The sequence below is a fragment of the Callorhinus ursinus genome, unplaced genomic scaffold (assembly GCF_003265705.2).
Source record: "Callorhinus ursinus isolate GAN/ISIS: 27379988/994484 unplaced genomic scaffold, GSC_fseal_2.0 scaffold3, whole genome shotgun sequence".
Classification (NCBI taxonomy): Eukaryota; Metazoa; Chordata; class Mammalia; order Carnivora; family Otariidae; genus Callorhinus; species Callorhinus ursinus.
Window position 1 is genome coordinate 47,890,622 of NW_027397065.1, and position 23,975 is coordinate 47,914,596.

Sequence of the window (23,975 nt, forward strand, 5' to 3'; positions counted from 1 at the left end):
GGGTACAAGTTCAAAATCAAGGTGCTGGCAGAGCCAGGCTCCCTCCAAAGTCTCTGGAGGATGCATCCATGCCTCTTCTAGCTGCTGGTGGTCCCAGGCATTCCTGGGTTTATGGCAGCGTCACTCTGGTCTCTGCCTCAGTCTCCCCACAGTCCTGTCCTTCTCTGGTCTCCCCCCTGTAAGGACCCCAGTCAGTCATATGGGATTAAGGGCCCACCCTACTCCAGCATGACCTCATCTGAACTAATTATATCTGCAATGACCCTATTTCCACATAAGGTCACATTCTGAGGTATAGGGGTTAGGACAGCAACATATCTTTTTAGGGAATATGATTCAACCCGTAATATTCCATTCATCCATTTAATGGTAGATGTGGTCCTGAGAGAAGGACCTCACCAACCCCGAGGTCACATAACAACTAAAGGCATTTTCTCCAGCGGGAAGAGACTAGAACATGGGTCAGCAAACCCCGACGTGCCAAATCCAGTCTGGGGCCTGTTGTTGCAAATAAAGTTTTATTGGAACACAGCACAGTCGTTCATTAATGTATCATCTCTGGCTGCTTTCACAGTAGAACGATAGAGTTGAGAAGTTGCCGCAGAGACCATATGGCCCACAAAGCCTAACATATTCTCCAGACTAAAACAATACATAACATACACTGGCCAAGTTTGGAGATGGACCTTCTAGAAACAGGAGGAAGCCCAGGCCCACACGGCAGTTCTCTGGGATCCCTTCTCTCCAGCTGGAACCTCACCCAACGGGCTATCCTACTGGGAAAGCTCCTTCAACATTACTTTCCTCTGCCTACAGAAATGGCAAAACATAGCGCTATAACATTCGTGCCGCTAAAGCTAGACAATAAATTCTATAAGCACTTCCAAGAGACAGACATTAATTCTAACTGGAAAGATCAGAGAAGACTTTCTGGGAAAGGAAAGATTTGAGAGGAGTCTGAAAAGAAGGGTAGTGGGCACTCAAGAAATCCTCTAAGCCTCCCTGAGCCACAGCAGATTACCTAGGACTCTGCTGAAGCTAAGAGAGTGAGTTCCCTCTTGCTGAAGGTGTTCAAGCCAAAGATGGCTGACCTCTTGGCAGGGATGAGGTTGGGGAGATGGGGCAAGATGAAAGATAGCCCCTTGGAACTGTGGATTCTTCAGTCTCATGTCTCACCACTTGCTGAGTTAGACACACACAGCACAGAGACAGCAGGCGATGGAGGGCAGGAGGGAGAGACAGACTCACACAGAAAGTGGAGAGGGTTGAGGACAGAGGCATACTCACACCCAAAGTTAGAGAGCCCACAACAACCACACAGAGAGGAAAGCCATCCCAGCTTCTTTCCCCCTTACCTGCTGCAGAGAAAGAAAGAGCAAAAGCCTGACAACTAGGGTTAAAACTAATCAAGTGTCCCTTCAATACCTCTGGCTTGGCACCTGGCAGCCTTCTTAATGTGCCCCTTTGTTCCCTGGCCAGGCCTCCCACTGTCAGGGGAGGGGAAGGGCAGCAGCCCAGCCAGGATCTGAGCTGGGGAGAGAGGCACACTCCACACATGCTGGGCGGACTCCTCAGGGAAAGCCTGGCACTCCAGAACAGAGCTACCCCAGCAGGAAAGAGAGCAGAGCAGACAGCAATGTGTGACAACTGCCCAGAGCTAGGGACACAGGCAAGTCCGAAAGCTGATGGAGTCCCTCTCATCTGTACTCTGCTGGCACGCCAGGAATACATTATCCCCACTTCACAAAGGAGGAAATGGAGGCCAAGAGAGGTTCCACGACTTGCCACGGTGTCAGTAAAGCATGGTAGTTAAGAGCACAGGGCGGAGAGTCAGAAATCTGAGTCAGAGTCCCACCACTTGTCTCCCCTGCAGGCCTGGGAAGCTGCTTAAGCCTCCCGAGCTTGAGCCTTCCCGTCTGCGAAATGACCACAGTAAGAGCACATACTATGCTGAAGACGCGAGAAGGGCCTGGTGCACGGCATGCACCAAGAACTCAATAAATTAATGATCGTTATTGTCACCGAGGCTCAAAGAGAGCAAACTCTCAGCCCAGGACCGGCTGCCACACCCCATGCCCTACTGCCACACCAGCAGCCACCTGGAACCTCTAAAGGAAGGTTCCTGAAGCAGGTAGGGGGGAGGGGAGATGCAGCTACTCCTGCCCCCGGCAAAGGGTCCTGTACTCACAGACACAGATGGCTGTGTTCAGCCGAACCGCCTCACCCAGTTAGCTCAGAGCCCTCACACAGGCCCTCTCTTTTCCAGAAATGCCCCCAGATGCCTTTGGGGCCCCCTCAGACAAGGGAATGTGGCATGTGCCATTCCCACTGGAAAGCTGTCTTTCCTCTCCTTTTAGATTCCCAACACTCTGGCAGTAACAAGAACGCACGTTCTGGGGTTTTCTGACATGCCAGGAAGCCCAGGGCAGAAAACAAAGTGGACTCTGTGCTCACATCATTTCTAATAAACCTACAGCAGCCCCTGACACAGCTGGAGCAAACTTTATTAGACAGGGTAGACCTCAAATTCAGAATACCTAAAAACACAGAGAAACAAGGTAAATGGTTCTTGGGCTTAGATAGAGCTAGAATATAAATCATCTGGATATAAACTTAACTGACTTTGTTCAAGAGCCTAAGGTATTTTGTGTTTTGTTTTGTTTTTAAAGATTTTATTTATTTATTTGACAGAGAGACACAGCGAGAGAGGGAACACAAGCAGGGGGAGTGGGAGAGGGAGAAGCAGGCTTCCCGCGGAGCAGGGAGCCCGATGCGGGGCTCGATCCCAGGACCCTGGGATCATGACCTGAGCCGAAGGCAGACACTTAACGACTGAGCCACCCAGGCGCCCCCAAGAGCCTAAGGTTTATATGTTTATATTTCCAGGTAACAATCTCCCCCCTGTCCCCGAAAAAGTGCATTAGGCAAGAGTCAAAAAGGACCAGTCTCAACTTACTTGGCTCTGTGACTAGTCACGTCACTTAGGCCCTTTGAATCTCGGTTTTCTATTCTGTAAAGTGGGGGTCATAAGCCCTGTTGTGCCTCCACCATGACAGAAAGAGAACAAATTAGGCGCCTGGGTGGCTCCGTTGCTTGGACGACTGCCTTCCGCTCGGGTCATGACCCTGGAGTCCCGGGATCGAGTCCCGCATCGGGCTCCTTGCTCAGCGGGAGTCCGCTTCTCCCTCTGACCCTCTTCCCTCTCGTGCTGTCTCTCATTCTCTCTCTCTCAAATAAATAAATAAAATCTTTAAAAAAAAAAAAAAGAACAAATTAGACAAAGGTTATAAAGGAGGGCTCCCAAACTCACAAGTCTCCGGAGGCCAGGCTGGTTATGTGAAAGGGTAAAGAAGCGAGGTTTGAGCGGAGGCCTGTCTAGAGCAGACAACTGCTACCTTGATCCAGACACTTTCTGTGATACTGGAACCTGGGCCCAGCAGCAAGACTTTTACATTTTTTCTCTAAGCCAGAAGTGAGAATTTTTTTTAAATATGAAATATCCCAGTGTTCAAGTACTAACATCTTTCTAACTAACACTTAAAAATAAAGACACCCTCGGGGCACCTGGTTGGCTCTATCGGTTAGGCGTCTGACTCTTGGTTTCCACTCAGCTCACGATCTCAGGGTCATAAGATTGCGCCCCATGTTGGGCTCTGTGCTCAGTGTGGAGTCGGCTTGAGATTCTTTCCCCTCTTTCTCCCTCCGCCTCTGCTCCTCCCCCTGCTCTCCCACACCCTCTCTCTCAAATAAATAAATAAAATCTTTAAAAAAAAATTTTAAATGAAGATGTCCATCCATCTATGGGCCAACACTGGGTGAGCCACATGAGCTACATGGGCTACTTCTGGCCACAGGCCACCAGTCTGAAATCTCCATTAAAGCATACATGTAAGGTTCAAAAAAAAAAAAAAAAAACAAAACAGTACAAAGGTCAAATGAAGTTCTCTGAGGGAGAGTCATTAGTCTATTGTCAATAGAATGATCAGGAATCCTACTACAGATCCTGACACCCCCAAAACACGATCACCAACTTTTCCCTAGTTAGGTGCCAGATTTGGAAACTTATTATTTCACAAATAGATATGCATATACATTTTTTAACTGTCAGCACCTGACTCTGATCAATACTCAGGAGGAACCATGCAAAAATAAGTGTTCAGTTGAGCACATACAATGTGCTTCAGCAGCAGGAAGTAATTCTCACACACATTCCCCTGCCAGATGTTTCCAACCTGTTCCCTTTAAGAAAAATTAAGAAACCCCCCTCCTCCAGAAGCCACCTCTGGCACCCTCTGCTTCCCAGCCGGCCTCAGGGAGGAAGCTGACATCTGGAATCACGGGGGAGATTCGTACACACACACAACCCCAGTTAACTGCGCTCTTGGGAGGCTGCCCGAGGGAGCACGTGTGGTCTCCTCATGTCCTGGGGAAAAGGTAAAGGGAGATTCCCCCAAGGTCATAGGGCCAGTAGGTGGCAAGGCAGCAGAAAGAAGCCTCGGGCCGGGTGCTCTGCTGGAGTGAGACACCTGGGCTGGAATCCTGTTTCCATCACTTCCTAGCTGTGTGGCCCTGGATATGTCACCGAACCCCTCTGCACCTCAGCTTTCTCATCTTTACTGTAATCCTCATGACACTGTGAAGCAGTGACCACTGAGCTCATTTTAGGATAAGGCTGGAGCTGAAGGCTGGAGTGGGACACAGAGCAAGTGAGCAAGTGCCAGTGCTGGGCCTGGAATCAGAGGAGTTTGTCCCCACTCCCACACTGCCTCCACCTCAAGGGAGAGGTGTGTAGGCCTTCCTAATGTCACACCTTCCCAGGGAGGCCCTGGTTGAGTACTCCCCCCACCCCCACTTACAGCCACCTCCTCCTTGCCCCCATGGCAGGAGGGCAGAGCACCCATCCCGGAAGGGCAAGAGACCACAGGCATCAGGGGAAAACACAACTTGAGACACCCCAGACAGTCTTCGTGGCCCCTGGCAGAGGAATTTTCAAAGTGTGCCACCCACCCCGGATCCCGGATCCGGATCCCGGATCCTGCTTTTGCACCCCTGGCACCTGATAGAGTGCCATGAGTAACAGGCACCACAGAGCCCTCTGGGAGCACTGCTTGCCAACCTGGCAAATAAACACACTCCTCAGGAATACAAGTTCAAAGGCAGTCCCAGAGTGCTCCTGGGGAATATGGAGTGGGCCCCTGGGGAAGGTGAGGTCGGCCTCCCAGGGGTGCTGACAAGCTGAGGATGTGGGTAGAGAGGCGAGAGTTCCTGGATGGACTCTCAGTAGAGTTTGTTAAACACACAGACCCTTGGCCCACCCACCACCTCCTTGAGCCCGGGAGTCCTTGAAGAACCGTTCTTCAAGGCTAAGCTTCCTGCGCTCAACCAGCAGTTACTGAGTACCAACCCTATCACCCACTCACTCGCTTCCTCAGTCATTCAGCAAACACTCTGGGCAAACAAGAGTGGACGACTGAGACAGAGGTTAGTCCCTGCCTTCAGGAGCCGTCACTCTGGACAGATCAAATTAAAACAATTACACTGCATGACACATTTACATAAGGGGCTTTGGGTCCCTGTAGGAGAGAACATAACCACAGGCTGCCCCTACACGGGTGAGTGAGGCTTAGGGGACAGGTGGCAGGGAAGGAGGTGTGAGAGGCAAGGGAGCAGCGCGGGTGTAGGCTGAGGGACGTGCAACAGCCTGACAGGTGCAAGGAGTGAGCAGCAGGAAGCAGCACAAGGCCATGCCTTCCTGGAAGGTCCTCTGATCTAAGCGGGCAGATGATAAGATCAGGGCTCAGGGGAACTAAGACCAGTGAGCAACTCCTGGGGGCTGGAGTGACCAAAAAAGACTTCTTGGGGGTGGCGGTGCCTGGGTGGCTCAGTTGTTAAGCGTCTGCCTTCGGCTCAGGTCATGATCCCAGGGTCCTGGGATCGAGACCCGCATTGGGCTCCCTGCTCTGCGGGAAGCCTGCTTCTCCCTCTGCCACTCCCCCTGCTTGTGTTCTGTCTCTCGCTGTGTCTCTCTCTGTCAAATAAATAAATAAAATCTTAAAAAAAAAAAAGACTTATTGGGGACACCTGCATGGCTTAGTCGGTTAAGCATCTGCCTCTTTTTTTTTTTTGTCATTTTTTTTATTAACATATAATGTATTATTTGTTTCAGAGGTACAGGTCTGTGATTCTCAGTCTTACACAATTCACAGCGCTCACCATAGTACGTACCCTCCCCAGTGTCACCCACCCCCCTCACCCTCCCACCCCCTCCACTCCAGCAACCCTCAGTTTGTTTTCTGAGATTAAGAGTCTCTTATGGTTTGTCTCCCTCTCTGGTTTCATCTTGTTTCATTTTTCCCTCCCTTCCCCTATGATCCTCTGTCTTGTTTCTCAAAATCCTCATATCAGTGAGATTGTATGACACTTGTCTTTCTCTGACTGACTTATTTCGCTTGGCATAATACCCTCTAGTTCTATCCATTTCATTGCAAATGGAAGATTTCATTTTTTGATGGCTGCATAATATTCCTGTGTGTGTGTGTGTGTGTGTGTGTGTGTGTGTGTATACCACATCTTTATCCATTCATCTGTTGATGGACATCTAGGCTCTTTCCATAATTGGGCTATTGTGGACATTGCTGCTATAAACATTGGGGTGCATGTGCCCCTTTGGATCACCACATTTGTATCTTTGGGGTAAATACCCAGTAGTGCAATTGCTAGGTCATACGGTAGCTCTATTTTCAACTTTTTGAGGAACCTCCATACTGTTTTCCAGAGTGGCTGCACCAGCTTGCATTCCCACCAGCAGCATAGGAGGGTTCCCCTTTCTCTGCATCCTCGCCAACATCTGTCGTTTCCTGAGGTGTTAATTTTAGCCATTCTGACTGGTGTGAGGTGGTATCTCATTGAGGTTTTGATTTGTATTTCCCTGATGCTGAGTGACGTTGAGCACTTTTTCATGTGTCTGTTGGCCATTTGGATGTCTTCTTGGCAGAAATGTCTGCTCATGTCTTCTGCCCATTTCTTGATTAGATTAGTTGTTCTCTGGGTGTTGAGTTTGATAAGTTCTTTATAGATTTTGGATACTAGCCCTTTATCTGATATGTCATTTGCAAATATCTTCTGCCATTCTGTCGGTTGTCTTTTGGTTTTGTTGACTGTTTCCTTTGCTGTACAAAAGCTTTTCATCTTGATGAAGTCCCAATAGTTCATTTTTGCCCTTGCTTCCCTTGCCTTCAACGATGTTTCTAGGAAGAAGTTGCTGTGGCTGAGGTCGAAGCATCTGACTCTTGATTTCAGCTTGGGTCGTGATCTCAGGGTCATGGGATCCAGCCCCACACTGGGTGTGGAACCTGCTTAGGATTCTCTCGCTCCCTCTCCCCCTGACCCCTCTTGTATGCATGCTTTCTCTAAAAACAAATAAACAAAAAACTTCCTGGAGGCGGCAAAGAATACTTCCTAGAAAGATGCAGAGGAGCTGGATTCTTTCCTAGGGTACATTGGGAAGTGGGAAGCTTCCCTCAATAATTGCTTCAGATTCCAAAGAGTCAGGGAGTGGGGTACAAAGAGTGCAGACATACCTTCCTTCCCACCCCCAATCATCAGCGAGGCTGGCCCTGTTCCACTTCTGAACGCTGTGCCACGAGGCCAACCACCTATCCTCAGACTGCTCAGCTTCCAACAACAATTCATTCAACCACCGAAAGAAACCCCCAATATACAGAACACTGTTTCCATCTTCCAGACCAAGAAATCCAGGCACAGAGGTCAAGTGACTTGCCCAAGGCTAGGGATCTGAATCAAGCAGTGTAGCTCCAAAACTAGAGCCCTACACATTGCCCCACAGCATCTCAATCTAGGAGGACGGGAGAGTCCCTTTGCTAATGGGGCTTCAGTGGGGGTTGGGCGAAGGTTCCTCTTCAAGGTCACACCACACCAACTGACCTCGTGGGTTCCTCCTTGGCCACGGAAGAGGTTCAGTCTTAGAACAATGGTCCCATCTGCTCAGACGTCAGGGCTCCCCTAGCAGCCTCATAGGAATGGATGGAAGGGCAGGGTGGGAAACAGGTCCTTTATCCTGCTTAGGCACTGGGTCAGAGACCCACAGGCTCAAATACCAGCTCTACAACCACAGGCTGCGTATCCTCAGCCAGTACCCACACCTCTGTGAGCCCTGGTTCCATTCATTCCTGGTGTTTATAATTGGAAGTTTTAACAAGATGTACAGGTAAAGGGCTTCTTAGTCCAATGCCTAGCAGAGTAAGTGCCAAATACATGGTAGCTGCTATGATGATGATGATTAACCTTGTCATTCTCCCCGTCATCTATATCATCATCATCCTTATTAGTGTCATTTAATGCTGTGGCTTTTATCACCTGAGCAAACAGAAGAAAATCTAGCATCTGAAGCTCAGAATTCTCTCAAAACCAAAGGGAAGGAAAACATGGGCCTGCTTTTTTCCCTTCCTTCTCCTATCTATACTCAGCAGAGGGCAGCAAACAGGAACCATCCAAAGATAAGAGAGAGAGAGAAGAGAGACACATGGAGAGAAAGCTACACACTCATAAATACACACCCACCCACCACAGCAAGCTGAATTGTTTAGCTTCCTCTAGCTTCCAAAGTATGAACACTCCGCCTCCTCCAGCTAAGAGGGCCAGGCAGAAAAAAAGTCGAAGCTGAAGAGACAGAAGTTCTTTTTCAGCTTGAGAGAAATTTTCAATGAACTGACTTTCAATGTGTGTGCGTGCGTGCAGGCAGGGCACGCAGCGACTCTCAGGACGTCTGGGAGGGGGAGGAAGGCAGCAGCAGAACTCATAGGCAAGATTAAATAAAGACAGCTTCCACCTGCGCTTCATCCCAGCCCCTCTACTCCACGCCGGGAAGCGTCCACAGCTTTCCTCAGGAGGACAGTGAGGCTCCCAGAGTGAAACATCCCAGCCAAGGGAGGGCAGAGCTGCGATGAGAACACAGACCTCCAGACTGAAGGTTCAGTGACCGACACTGAGTCCAGGATGGCCGAGAGGTTTTACCTCGGGGGCCAAGCCTGACTCCCCTCAGCAGTGACGGCTTGGGACACTGTATCAAGAGAGGTTCTGGAATGGACACTTGTTGTCTTCATCCCTAGATCGCTTTTCCCCTCCTCTCCACGAAAGCACTCGGATTTTTCTCTGGGAACTGTTCTTCCTACAACTCTGATGGCCTGAGCCTAACCCTAGCTCCAGGGTGGGTTAAGTCAATCAGCATAGCTCATGCTTTTGACAAGTGTCATTGGTTCAGAGAGCATATTAGATCTAAATTGGGCTGATAATACCTAAAGAGACTTGTGAGCACTTAGAGGAAAAAAAGTTTCCTCTCCCTTCTAGAGAAGCCACCAGAGGAGACAGACTCTCTCCTCCGGGATCTGGGTATGGATATGAGGTCAGAAAGAGCTACAACCACTTTTTGCTACCACAAGGGCTCAGTCTAGGGCATGAACCTCCGGATCAGACCATACGTGAGGCCACTGCAATTGCAGGAGCTAATACATCCCCTTACTCATTTCAGCCCATTCTGTTACTTACAAGTGATAGAGAATCTGAAGTGGCTCTTCAGCTCGCACTAGCTCCATCTGCCACAGATAGCAGTAATAATGCCACATGTGATACATCCATTTAATTTCTCAATTTCTCAGCCGGATCCCTTTGCCACCTTAAAATCTAATTCATTTTACTTGCTTTAACACTATAAAAACTTGACAAGAAATGTATAAAAATGGATCTGCAAAAAAACCAGGTAAGTTCCAGCCAATAAGTACCAGCCTCCAAAACTGGGGGTGATGATTTTGACTCATGTAGAGAAGGATCAATTATCAGGATGTGGAGGGAAAAAGTATTCGTGGTGATACAGAGCAAGAATGTGGAGAAGAACTGGGTTCTGATCTGCACTCCCCACTCTGAGAATGGATTCCCCCCTCTCCTGGGCCTCAATTTCCACACCTACACAACAAGGCAGGCAGACTAGATGACTTCTGAAGCTCCGATACATCTTGATCCTTCAGCAAACACGTTCTGACCATCTTCCAAGGGCCAAGCCTTAGGCTATGTGCTGGAAGAGGATGCAGTTCCTCCTTCAAGACATTTCTGGAAGGGGAGGCCACGATGCACTCATTGGCCACAGGAACTCAGGAAGGTATAGGGTACCTCCTTTCCCCACTGCACTGGGCAGGAGGACAGTGGTTCTCTGAGAAGCAAGACTCTTACCTCAGTCTTCCTGGGAGCTTGGATACACAGATGGGATGCAGAGGGTCAGATACATACAAAATACAGAACCCACTGCAAACACCATCATGAGCGATTAGCTGCCACAGGACACACTGTGGGCCGCCAGTTTACCTCAGGATGTTTTTCAGTGATGGGATCCCGATGCTATCTCTGTGTAAGAGTCGACTGTGGACAAGGTACAATTAGCAAGCTAGACGGTTATCTTTGAAATGGGTCTTTGCATTTTCATTCCTGATTCCATTACTTGTTATCATGTCACTGGTGCCAACAGATTAAAGACTGAACATCCTCAGAGTATAAACACATCCCTAAGTAGTAGTGGCTTCATCACAACCTAGGTACGGGGAGGCCTGTTTTAACATACTTTTACTGTTTGGACTTTTGCAATACATGCTTCCAAACAAACTCATAGAACCCCAGGAGGTTAAAGTTGGAAACATCCTAACAAAGGATCTATTCCTTATGTCACAAATAAATTTTAATGCCATTAACTCCACTTGAGTAGCAACCAAGTCTGGACTTAGTGGGAAAGAGACCGATGAGCAATGTCTGCCTGGCCAGGGGAGGGGAACACCATTACGATACACATTTACCTTTCCTCTCCTGAATATAAACCTTCACTTCACAGTTGAAAGATCCAAGGCCCAAAGAGGTTAAACCCCTTTCCTAAGGTCCCACAGGGAGTTTAGGGGCAGGAGAGAGAACTAGAATCCCAGCCTCTGTTCTCAGGCCTTCCTCATCTGGGCTCCTGAGGAGACTACAAACCTAGGATGACAGGGTGAATGCCGAGAGCCAGATTTGCTCAGGTAAACCAACAACCCCGCGCCGGTGGCATCAGATTTCAGCTGGGCCTGCAGACAGACAAGAGATTAGCAGGATAAAGGGTCCCAGCCCCTCTGTGGAAAATTAAAGAAATCATTCCAAGGCTACATTTCTATGGTACTTAACTTTCTGATGGGTAAGGCTCTGCCACCAGGAAGACTAAAAAAGGGTGGAGTAGGGGGGACGTATTGATTTCTGGATGTTCTAAGAATAAAGTTCAGCTCTGACACAATGAGAAAAACTCTTGATACTTGAAAATTAAAGTCACTGGTATTCTATTATCCTACCAATTTCTATGCTACAGTCGCTATTATCCAATGAAGTCATTTCTCACAAGAGATTATGGCTCTGAAATGGGGAGGGACCGCATCACGTTTCCTAACATGGGTCTCGATAGCTAGTCCCCAGGTCTGGAATAGGAAACAGACTGCAGGATTAAATCAAGATATTAAACAGACTGGGGCTAGGAATGAGAGGGATCCCTAAATTAAAATGAAGGTGGCTCTAATTGAATTTAAATTTAAATCTAAATAAATAAATAAATAAATAAAATGAGGATGGCTTCAGGACTGGCTTTTCTTGCTCAGTCTCACAACTGTTGGAGAAGCCAGCTGTATGACCAGATGAATATTGAAACCCTAAAAGCATTATGTGTCGTTTATAAATCAGCTGCCCTACCCAGCTCCAGAGGTATACCTAGGATGAGCTAGCATGACAGTTCTATAGACTTACTTTCTAGCAGATGATAAATGCTCTTAACTGGAAACTCTATTCTTCAAACCAGTGGAGAAGTTAAGGAGTTAAAGGACTGCTCTAACAGTGGGTATGTTAACCCTGGAACCCACGAGGAATATATTTTGCATTTGGATAAAGTCCTGTCAGACTTCCCTCCAGAGCCTCTGCAGTTATTTCTACCAGAAAGATCAACGAGGTGCCTTGGGATAATTCTCAACAATTACAAGAGTGACAAGCTGAGCTCCAAACTGGTCAGCCCTGTCGAAAGAAGCCCTGTGTGCTCAAGAGGCCAGATTTCCCAGATAGCAGGCGGACTGACAGGTTCCGTGAATGTTCCAGCACCCTGGGATGAGGAACAGAACACCATGGCTCTGAGAAGTCAGCCTCCTCCCTCAAGGCCAGCTGACATTCAGACAAGGGACTGGGGGCCAAGCCCAGTGCTGTGCATCTGCAGGAGAGTGACACAAAAAGTGGCTGTGTGGAAATTTGGCAGAGTATTCCTGAAAGGCAGCAGATGAATGCTGAATCCTACAGCATCTAGCAGAGCTTATCATTGGGGAAACAGCTCCCTTCTGCTACTCCCAGAAAGCAAAGGGAGTTTCTTTAAAGCAAGGATAATCTATCAGTACCCGCCCCCCATACCCACCACCACACCCCTAATGTCTTCCTCCTTCTCCTCATGATATTCCAGAGCAAAAGTAATGAACAAGAACTAGACCTTCCCAAATGAGCCTGTCTGTCCTTTCCAGTTAAGGGCTCTGAGCAGTGCCCAGTTGTTGCTCCCCTCTCTCTTTGCCCAAAAGGCTGCCTTACTCCATCAATTCCCTCTTGCACAAGTGAGCAATTTACTTTGAAAGCTCAGGCCAAACTGGCAGTTAACCTTGACCTTCTCTCTACACATCTGGGTCTATAGAAAATGAAAATCAGGACGTCTCTGGCATCCACGGCAAATGAAATACGAGGGCTTTCTTCAGGCGAGGCAGAATGTCAGGAGCTATTTTAGAACTGGCTACAGCTATTCTAAAGGAGAGTTAGTGCTCAGGCAGGACACTCCCCACCTTGACATGGGGCTGTGTCCAGTGTGGAGCCCCCACAGCTAGGGATGCTACAAGGGTCCCCAGCCCTCAGGAAAGAAAGAAGAAGTGGCCGTTGTACTTCTCATTGATTCACTGATGGTATCATAATGCTGGACCTGCACCAATAACCACATTTTATGGATGGAGAAAGGGATGCTCAGAGAGGGAGCTAAGAGGTGATCAAGGATACACACAGCAAGTTAACAGTAGAGCTGAGGACAGAACCCTGGCCTCCTGCCCCTGATGCTGACATAGGGTGAGAACAGAAGAAAGATTTCATGAAGGAAAAACTCATACGGATACAGAATTTAAGGGAAAGAGGTCTAATATGGCTGTCAGGGTTTGAACCAGGGGTTTAGTGAAGGCGTTGAGGGAGCTTAATTTCCAAACAATAAGATCTACCAAAAAGATCACCGAGGCCCTCCAGAACGGTTTGCAACAATTACCAGTGACAGGCTGTACTCATATTGGGTCATCCCTGTGGCAAGCAGCCCTCCGTGCTCAAGATGCCAGACTGCCCAGGCAGCAGCCTGATACCAGGAAGAGAGAGAAAAACATCAGCCTCAAAAGTCAGCTTCTTCCCTCATCCTGCCAACAATCAGTTAAATTTGACCCCAATAGACAAATTATCCACTTCCCATGGGGCCAGGGAAATCCTATAAGAAAACCTGAAATGTCCCACTGTGTGAAACAGTTCAAGCATATATACACACTCACTCGCACCTACTGAGCCAGGAGCTGGGAAAGCAGGAGTGCTCTGACAGAGCTTCTGCTATCAGTCTGTATGTACGTGTGACACAATAGACACACACACACACACACACGTGGGTGAGTTCAGAAGAAGCAGGAACAATTAAGATCCTAGTCTTGGCTGCAAGAAACAATGCACCTAATCAAACTGGACAAGTTCAAAAGGGATCATGGGTACTCTACGAAGGGACAGGGAAGGCACCTGAAGTCCCATCCTCAGGGCACACTGCACACAAATAGCCTTTGGGAAATTTTGGGGGTCCCTCCACCAGAACTCACACTTCTGGACTCCCAGAAGGTCAAAGACAGGAGGTCCCTCAAGAACCAGGAGCTTCCTCCCTCCCCCAGGACCTGAAGCTCCGAGGGGAGCATCCTCCAAGGAACCCACAGATCTGGGAAAGAGGAAGGGTGAGGAGAGGGGAGGGTAAGCAAATGGGGAGAGGAGGGAGGCCTGGTGTCCCATTAGGCAGATGGGAAAACAGGAAAGGGGCTGACCTGAGTAGGGAACACTGGGATCAGCAGGTGGGGGTGAAAGCAGAAAAAAAATAGAAGGACCGCCAGCTCCTGAAGAAGGAGTCACCCTGGGATATAGGAATGCAGACTGGACCCTCCAAAAGCAAGAGATGCTGGGAGGTGAGGGGTTACCAGACATGGACAGAAAGGAGGATGGTAACCTAAGGTAACAAACAGATCTTCCAGACTGAGCAACAGGAGTCTGTTTCTAGTTCTGATTCGGCCTCTGGCTGACGTGGGGGCCCTGGACAAGTTCCTGTCCTTCTCTGAGCCTCAATGTTCCCAATCCCCAAAATGGGAAGAACCGAAGGGTCTCCGGCTCTGACACTGAGGATGCAGAAACGGAAAGGTGGAGGGAGGAACCGAAGGCTCCAAGTGAATACGGGGAGAGAGTGTACCCACCCCCACAGCAACTGGGGGACTCACCAGTCCGGCCGCCGGGACCACCGCCGCCCCCGATCCCCCGGGGGTGCCGTCGGGCTGCCGCTCGCGGTACAGCGCCCAGAGCCCCACGTTGGGCAGAAGGACCAGGGCCGCCAGCACCAGCGCCACCGCCTGCAGAAGCCGCTTCTCCTTCCGCCTCATCGGGGCCGGTCAGCCCCGCCGCGCCCCGCCGGCCCCGCCGCGCGGCCCCCCGCTCCGCGCGTCCGCCCGTCCGCCCGGCGGCGGCAGCAGCTCAGCGACGAGAAACTGCCGCGGCGCCGGCCCCGCTCCAACTCCGCGGCACTTCCGCCGCTCGCCGGCCGGGGAGCCGGCCTCTGCCACCGCGCCGCCGCCACGGGGGAGGCTGCCGTCGCCGCCGCCGCCTCTGAGCCGGCCGAGCCGCGGTGCCCCGCGCCGCTCTCCTCCGGCTCGGTGGCCGAACTCTGTGCGCCAGGGGCCCCGGCTTTCTCGCGGCTCTTGCCGGTCATCCCTGGCGCGGCGGGGGCCCCGGAGCGGAGCGCTTCCCCCTCTCGGGCCGCGATGGTGCGGCCCGCTCCTCGGCGGCTGCCCCGCCCGCGGCAGCTTTGAGAAAGTCCCGGAGTTGGCGAGTTGGGCGCTAACTGCTGCCGGCTGAGCGGAGGTGCTTGTCCGCGCGCTGAGACGCGCGGGGAGCCCCCGCAAAGCTCTGCCCGCAAGCTCTGCTCCGGACTCCCCCGAGCGTTTGCGAGCTCCCCGGGGGTGTGCAAATAGTGCTGGAGCTCCGCGGGACGCTCGGGGCTGTGGCTTGCCCGCCCCCCTCGGCTCCGCTCTGAGGACCAACTTTTGTCCCGGGGACTCGATAGTCCCCGGCGGGAAATGGAGCCGCAGCTGTGTTCCACGCGCACCGGGCTGCGGCAGGGCCCTAGTTTCCTTCCGCTCAGAGTTCCTGGCGTTGGTTGTGAACGCCCTCTAAACTGTGGAGTGCTGCGCCCGCCTGCCACCCGTCTGTTGTCCCTGCAAAGCGGCGGGAGGGGACCGGAGCTTCCCTGCAGGAGCTTTTCTCACGCAAGCCCAGTCTCCTTGGAGTTGGAATGCCCTCCGGTCCAATGAATACTTCTAGGTGCTTAGCTCACGGAGCCCTTTCTCTAAAACTCTTTTGTCGGTTTCTATCTCCTGTTCAGCTACTCAGCAAGCCACTAGTGAATGTCTTCTGTGTGCCAGACACTGTGCCAGGCACCGGGATGAAATGAAAACAGACTCAAGCCGTGTGGTCTGGGAACTGAAACATTAAATGCATAATAGCATTAGGCGAGGGAGTGTGTCTATACCCGTGATGAGGGCTCTGAGGAAGTCGAGCTGCCTGGGCTCTCTGAAGGGCTGCAGAGCTGACTCCGACGGCGACCGCTGTGGCTCCTCAGGGCTCTCCACTTAATTGCTTCTCCTCTCTCATGGCGAGGGATGACGCGCCCTCTCGGTTGCCTTCCTCTTTACCACCCCCACCTGCGTGCTCCGGATTCTCTGCGTCTCCTGCCCAACCACTGACCCCCATGCCTAGCCTCCCAGCCTCGGACCACCATCCTGACGCTCCAGGCTGAGCGATGGGGATTCAGTTTTGCTGAAATTATAGCTTGGATCTGGACATCTCCAAAACCTTAAAAGCTCCCATCACCTAAGCTCCAGAGTTCACACTCCTTGCTTTATCTCCTCTGCCCTGCCCTGCCCTGTGGCTGGTTGTTTTCCTTTCTCTGCAGTTGTCCAGGAAGTTCCTTCCACCCTGAAAGCCCTCTCCTCTTCCACATCTATGTTGATGGAAATCTTTGTTCATCCTTCCACATCTAGTTGAACTGCTGCCTCCTCCACAAACTCCTCCAAAACTTCTCCTCAGAGGGCTGCTGTCTTTCATAGTAACGCTGACCTTTTATTGAAGGCTTACTCTGTGCCAGGCACCATGTTAAACCCTTGACACACATTACCTCTTTTAATGCTCACAGTTAGGTACCGTGTGAAGTAAGTGTTTTTCTTATACTGGTTTGCAAAGGAGACTCATTAAAGAAAGCCACTACCAGGGTTTTAACAAAGGGTAGACAGCATCACCCCTCTGCTCAGATCCCTCCCGTGGTTTCCCATCTCCTGGATTTCTATAAGGAACTACAAGATCCTGCAAGGCCATATACGAATAGCCCTCACCTTTTCTTTCTTCATTGTGCCCCAGCTCATTTGCCTTCTTGCTGTCATCAGAGGTTCTTTCCTGCCTCTGCCTAGAAGGCTCACTCTTCTATCCCTAGATCTTAGCTCTATACCTTAAAAAATGTTTTTTTTTAATTATTTCAGTGGTAAAATATACATAATATAAAACTTACCATTTAAACCATTCAGTGGCATTAGTATATTTCCGTTGTTGTGCATCATCATCACTATCCATCTCCAGAACTTTTTCATCATCTTTAACTGAAACTGTACCCGTTAAACACTAACACCTCATTTCCTTTCCTCTCAACCCCTGGTAACAAGCACCATTCTATTTTCTGTCTTTATGAATTTAACTACGTACTTCATATAAGTGGAATTGTACATTTGTCCTTTTGTGTTTGGCTTATTTCACTCAGCATAATGTTTTCAAGGTCCATCCATGTTGTGGCATGTATCAGAATTTCATCCCTTTTGAAGATTTAGTAATATTCCATTGTACGTAGATATCACATTTTGTCTATCCATTCATCCATGCGTGCACATTTGGATTATTTCCACCTTTTGGCTATCGTTATTAATGCTGCTAAAAAGAGCCCTATGCTTTTTATACTGCAGTTGATAACACGGTATTTATGTAATTGAATGTCCATCTGTCTCTGACAAAAGTGGAAGTTTCTAGAGGTGAAGATAGTGTTGCAAAATTCTTTTATGTGCCTTCACAGCAGAAGCACAATGCTAGAAACAGAGTAGCTAGAGCCATCCTTTTATAAACATGAGGCTCCCTCTGCTCCTGGGAACTTGCCTGGGACTACCCTGTGTGTTAGAATAATCTATGAGAATGCTCACATAGCTCATGAGGCCCTACGTGATCTGACCCAATTTCTAGACTTTGTTCTCTCTCCTTCCCTTCTGTTACACTGGTCTTCTTGCCGTATGCTTCAAATGCACCAAGTTGATGGCCTCAGAGCCTTTGCACATTTGCTGTGCCATCATGGTCTAGCAATCTTGTCCTCTAAACCTCTCCCTCCCATGTCTTGGGAAGCAGACCATATTTTCTGCCTTGGAGAAAGCCTCCCTGACCAGCTGATCTAACATATCAAAGAGTACCCCATTTCCATTTGCTTTATTTTTCTTTAGAACAGGTATCCTTTATAGTATGTTCTGCCGCTGCTAGCACATACTTCTCTTTTTTTGGAAATCAGAAAACTGATGTTCCTTCCAAGCAGAGGAATCTGCAAAAACCACCCCCCTTTCCTGAGCCAAAGCAACAGGAGCTGAGCCAGGGCAGATGGATTTCAGCTCATACTGCTGCTCAGGCCACACAAAGCTAAGTTAATGCCCCTCCCAGGCCTGGAACACAATAGGTGCTCAATAATTACAGGAGGAGTAACGTGTAGCAGCTGAAGTCATGTACTGGAAAATCTTCAGTGTCTCTCTCCTCCCCACCCCTTCTTCCAGCTCCCTAGAGGAGTCTGTACAAAATTGGATTTGAGCTTTTTCTTGTGTCTTACTGAGTGACTTGTTGATCAAAGCTGTACACACCAGCTCGGTAAGCCTCCAGTGGAAACTCTAACCCATGAACCCAGCTTTAATCCCAGGGCTCTTTGATCACCTTCTACAGTGTGGGGATGCTGGGGGGAGCTCCTAGGGTTTTATCCCACTCACTGAGACCATACCATGTGAGACATGTAGACAGCCTATTAGTTCTGGCTGTTTTTCTGGGAAAACTGATCTGGACACTGACTGAAATTGAACAAGATATATTACTTTCAGACTGACCTGTCCTAAGCCTATTGTGGGCATTAAATGAGATGATGGGCATAAAGGGCTTACTGCAGACACCCATGAGATGGAACTAGTAACTTTGGCTGAAATAAAAGTCCAGCACCACTAGGAACACTGAGGAGGGATGAACAGGATTTCAGCTGCATGGCAGGAATCTTCACTAGTGGCCTGGGCCTCTCCAATCTCATCTCCTATCACCCTCTTGTCACTCCAAACCAGCCGCCCCCAACTTCTTCTGGGATTCTGACCCCACTCTGCCCAGATCCAGCCCCAGGGCCTTTGAATTGGCCCTCGTCTCTGCCAGGAACGCTGGTTCCCTGTTCTTCCTCCACTATTCCTCCCTCTCATCCTTCAGATCTTAGCTTAAATGTCACCTCCTCACAGGGACCCTCCCTGACCGCCCACCAGAAATGTTGCTGCCTACTTTACATCTTGCTCTGTTTTCTTCCTAGTGCACATCCCTCTTGGCCGTGATCTTATTTATTTGCTTATTTACTTGTTTGTTATTGAGCTCCTCCAGATCACACGTCAGGGGCATGGAGCAGAGGCTTTGGCTTCTCCTTTCCTGCTATATCCCCAAATTCTGCCCCATACGTGCCTGACACCAAGGTTTGATGAATGGTGAGTATCTCCTCTCTTCCCCCATCTTCCCATCTTTGGTTCCTTTTCTTCTTTCTTTCTTTCTTCTTCTTTTTTTCCAATGAGCTGCTTATTCTCTTGCTTACTTTTCAGTCTTCCATCCTGTCATCAGTAACAGGCAGATCTTTTGGGATCCCCTGAGATCTACTTCAGCAAGAAGGGTCAACCAGAAAAGAAGTGATAGAGGCAGGCCCTTGTCCTTCCTGATGAAGATATGAAAATCTTTTTAACTAGATGTCTTCACCTTGGCTTTCTCAGGGCCCTTTGTTGCTGACCCCGTTTGTCCAGGGCTGTCCCCTCAGGCTGGTCTGGCCGAGGCTTGAGCTGAGGGGGTGTGAAAATGGAACAGAGCGGCAAGCCAGAGGCAAGCCAGACTGCAACTCAGTCTACCTCAGACACTCCTGACCGTTGACCAAGTCTCTTAGCTGTTCTGAGCCTCAGTTTCCTCATCTGTGAAATGGGGATAATCATGACCCTTTAATGATGTAATTTCCAAGCTGGTAAGACAGAAGTCTGCTTGACCCTAAACAAAAACTAAGAAGCTCTGGGTGTTGGACTTCTATGCTTGCTGCAAACCTAAAGCCTTCTTGCTCTTCCTCTCCTTGGAGATCATCAAGATCAGCGTTACGTTCTCGAGGAAGCCCGTCTGGCTTTCTCAACCTCTTAGCAATGCCTTTCCGTAACAGTCACAAGGTTTATGGTTCCTGGAAGATTGTTTGATATCTGCCTCCTTCACTGGAGTGTAAGCCCAACAAGGACAGAGATCATGTTGTTTTGTTTGTTTTGCTCCCCAGGGTACTCTCACTGTTAGTACAGTACCTGGCCCCAAACAGGTTCTCAGCAAACACTTGGGAAATGAATGAATGGATCAATTAATCAATCAAGCACTCACCTCTTTAAAACCTGCACTCAGGAAACTCATTAACACTGGTGTCAATGACCCAAATTGCTATCTCTACCAGGTTGGTCATTTAACAAGGCTCCAACTTCTAATATAGAGAAGAGAACAAAAGTCCTGGAGCTGAAATTTCTCCAGCTGGCTCTCAGCCTGGATCAGTCCAGACTTTGCTCTTAACTTCCTGTGTGGCTCAGACAGGCTGCTCAAATTCTCTGAGCATCAGGTTTATTATGTATGGGTCCATGAGTATATGTGATAGTAGGAATTAGAGAGGTCTAGATAAATATAGACTGTGGTTGCATTTAAAAAGGCATCAAACCAGATGCTCTTTGAGGTCTTTTTAAATTCTAAAATTCGGGGACTCAGTCTTGCAAAGTAGGGGGAAAAGGGGAGCCGGATATGGAACACCACTCAGGTGGTTCAGTCCAGAGTGTGCATTTAGTGGCATTTCAGCTCTAGTTTGAATAAAAGAAAGTGTTTGCAGGATGCCTATTTGAAATGACCTCTAGACAGAAAATTGTCTGTCTCTCTCTTGGAGTCTACTTTGTCATTTCCACAATGAGATGCCAATTAAATGAGTCCCACGAACTATAAAGAAATGCCGCTGAATCAAGGCAGCAGATGTGAAGGTGCTTCAAGTAGGATACGTTTTGAAAGAACAAACAGAGAATGCCATAAATCTCAAAAAGTAAATAGACTACGTCATTAGTTGGGTACATCTCAAACAGAGTATTAGTCGGGAGTGTCAGATGCAAATATCAGGTGTACAGGGAGCCATCCTCCTCCCAGCACTGCCGCTAAACTAAATATCAGGGCTTGGGAAATGAGAGTTCTTCCTGCTTAATTATTTTTCATTTTTGCGTGAAGGGAAAAAGTTGTACAAAAACAAATGGAGAGGTAGTGTGATGCAGGAGAAAGGGGCTGCTTAGGAGTCTGAGACTCTTGAAGAAGTGGCTCCCATCTGTGGACCTCTGTAAGATAAAGGGTTGGATGCTCTATAACCCAATGGTCTCAACCTTAGGCAGTGCATAGAATCACCAGGGGATGCCCGCCCTGGACGCCACACAAATTAAGTCAGAACCTCTGGGGTAGGACTCGGCCATCCCCAGGTGATTGCAATCTGCAGTCCAGTAGTTTGAGAGAACTCAATGGCTTTGAGAACTCAAATGGCTCATTTGCTCAATGGCTTTCAGGCCTCTAAAACCTCCTAAGGGTTCTTTTTGTCTAAGTGGCAGGTCATCTGATGTTCCACTAGGTGGCACCTTCCAGCAAACTTCAGTGGGTCCAGAGAGGTCTTGTCTAGGTCTAATTGCAAGGAGAGAATTCAGAAAACAATCCTTGGTGGTCTTTACTGGCTACAGAGGGTCTGCACTGCTGGTGGGAGGGCTTAATCTGTTGGTTAACAACTCTCTGGTGAGTGTTGGAACCACAGAATATTAAGACGCATCCCTGCTAGGAAACTGAGGCCCGGGAAGGGGGCAGCTCCATCCCTGAGGGCTAGGCTCACCCATTCACCCATTGTGTCTTACCCCCAATCTGTCCAGCAGGAACAAAAAAAAAATCTGCTCAAAAGTCCTCAACGAGCCCTGTTAGGGGCTGTAGCGGACCTCTGTTCTTTTTACATGGTTAGCTAAACAGCACCCTGATTTTCCTCGGGGATTTACCTTCCTCCGTCTCAGCTGGGAGCTTAGATCAGCGCTGACCCCAGCCTTGGCTTCTGGCTTAGCCAATCAGAGCATGCTATCCCTTTCCCCTATAATGACTGGTCCAAGGACGGATCCCTGCTTTACCTAAGGCAAATTAGAACAGTCACATTTCAGTTCTGTGGTTTTGATGTAGAGGCTATCAGGAAGTTGTGTCCACTTCCAGCTTGGATTGCTCAGAGGATTGGCTCTGGGCCCCACCAAGAGGAAGGAAGGTAGTGAACATCTTACCTTTGCTCCTCCCAGGTCTCCGCCCCAGAGTGTAGAAGGATACATCAGTGGGCTTCCTTGCTCACTGTTTTCCTGTTGGGGTTAGATCTTGGCCAGGATTTCAGAGGGAGAGAGAAGAACCAAGGCAGGGGGGGTTCTTCGCCCAGCTTCCTTCCTGGGACGTGAGGGCTGGATGTGTCCGCGGTAAAGGCCACTCAGCTGCGGTCAGGCGGGCCTCCCTCTCTGCATTCCAGTAACCAGCTCCCCTCACCATCCCCAGCTGGACAGCACAGCGCAGTTTCCTGCCCCAGGGGTGCTGCGTTCTCCCTTGCGGTTCTCTGGTCCCATTGTCTTCTTACTAAACACTCACGCTTCCCAGGGTGAGAGAGCCAGAGCCCCTGACTGAATCAAGTGGAGAAGCTGCCTGAGAAGCTGAGAATAGCACCAACATAGAGAAGAGCAGAGCCGAGAGATCACCCAGTGACCCAAGCCAGCCCCTGACGTCATCCTTGACTCCACTCCAGCTCACCTCCCACATTCAAACAATTACCTAATAATGCTGATTTTATTGCCTAGTAAATTTTAAATGTATCCCTTCCCCTCTGGGCCTCCTATATGAGACATATTTCAGGGGCCTGCAAGAAGAATCCCTGATCAGAACCTTGCTACCTCAAATGGCCGAATTCCCTGCCTTGTGAACCAGCCCCCGGCCTCATCTCTGGGCTGGCCCTTGGCCGAGGATTAGCCTGACCTGGATGGAAAGCATGAGCGGAGCCCCTCAGATTCTGCCTCAGAAATTGGAATCAAGGGGTGCCTGGGTGGCTCAGTTCGTTAAGCGTCTGCCTTCCGCTCAGGTCATGATCTCGGGGTCCTGGGATCGAGCCCCGCATCAGGCTTCCTGCTCAGTGAGGAGTCTGTTTCTCCCTCTGTCTCTGCCCCTCTCCCCTGCTCGTCTTCTCTCTCTCTCTTTCTCTGTGTGTGTGTCTCTGTCTCAAATGAATAATTAAAAAAAAAAAAAAGAAATTGGAATCAAGTGCCACAGAGGGAAGAAGGCAGCTGCTGGCCCTCCCTGAAGGTGCAAGTTCAGGTAATATCAGGGTGGAGATGACTCGTGGGCCGAACACAAGGAGGAGGTTCAGGAAAGCAGAAAGCCAGTGGTAACACAGGGAGTGCATCAGGCAGAAGAAGACAATGGAGCAGAAGTGAGAGGAACAGAGGTGCCGAGAGAGATAACTATGCAAGAGAACCACCTTGGTTCCTGGTTTTCTAGCTCCAGTGCTGGTTTCTGGGATCCTGCCTGGATCCCTGCCTTGGGACTTTTTCTTTTCAGGCAGGCTTTCCTGCTGTAATCCCTTTCCCTGAAGTTGTGAGTGATCTTCTGTCCCTTCTGATCAAAGGAGCCCTGGCCTTGGCACCCTCATCTTGAAGTCCAGGTTAAAGCCTTTATCATCTCCCATGTTCATTGTTGCAAGAGTCTCCTAACTCCGCTGTCACTGCGGTCCTGCATCCCTTAAACATCACCCTCCCCACTGCCGTGATTATTCCCATATGCAAACTTGCCATGTGGCTTCCTGCAGGTGGTCTCCTCATTGTCTTCTTCATAGAGTTCAGGGTGCTGGTCTTGTGCTTTGTGCAGAACTCCCAGTAGTTCCTTAACCTTACTTAACCGTGTTGCCTCTGAGCACCGTGCCCTTGCTCACGCTGATCCCCCTTCCAGGTCTACCCTGTACAGCCTTTTGTGGATGAGTTCTTACTTAGCTTAGATGTCAGCTTCTCCTGCCTCACTTACTCACTGACTCCTTCCTCCTCCCACCCAGGGGAGCTAAGAGCCCCTTCCTCTTCCTCCCACCCTACTTGTGTAATTTCTGCTTTAGCATTTACATATGCATAAAGATGATGATGATGATGTTAGCTAACATTTATGGAGATCTTATTACATACCAGACTCTAAGCTAGCACTTTACAAACATGATTTCTTTTTTTTGGTTA

The 23,975-nt window shown here is 49.3% G+C and overlaps 1 protein-coding gene across 3 annotated transcripts in view; it reads right to left on the reverse strand.

The window, feature by feature from the left end:
- GALNT10 (polypeptide N-acetylgalactosaminyltransferase 10) overlaps positions 1-22,067 on the reverse strand; it is a 230,323-nt gene extending 208,256 nt beyond the window's left edge. The window contains exon 1 of one of the 3 annotated variants that reach the window (XM_073890665.1): positions 22,008-22,067. In XM_073890665.1, the coding sequence (XP_073746766.1) occupies positions 22,008-22,052 (45 nt within the window). In that variant the 5' untranslated portion in view covers positions 22,053-22,067. Of the gene's footprint in view, positions 1-14,585; positions 14,861-22,007 lie in introns of those variants that run through there. The other 2 variants (XM_025867177.2, XM_073890661.1) reach the window with 2 other exon arrangements.
- Positions 22,068-23,975: the final 1,908 nt, after the last annotated feature.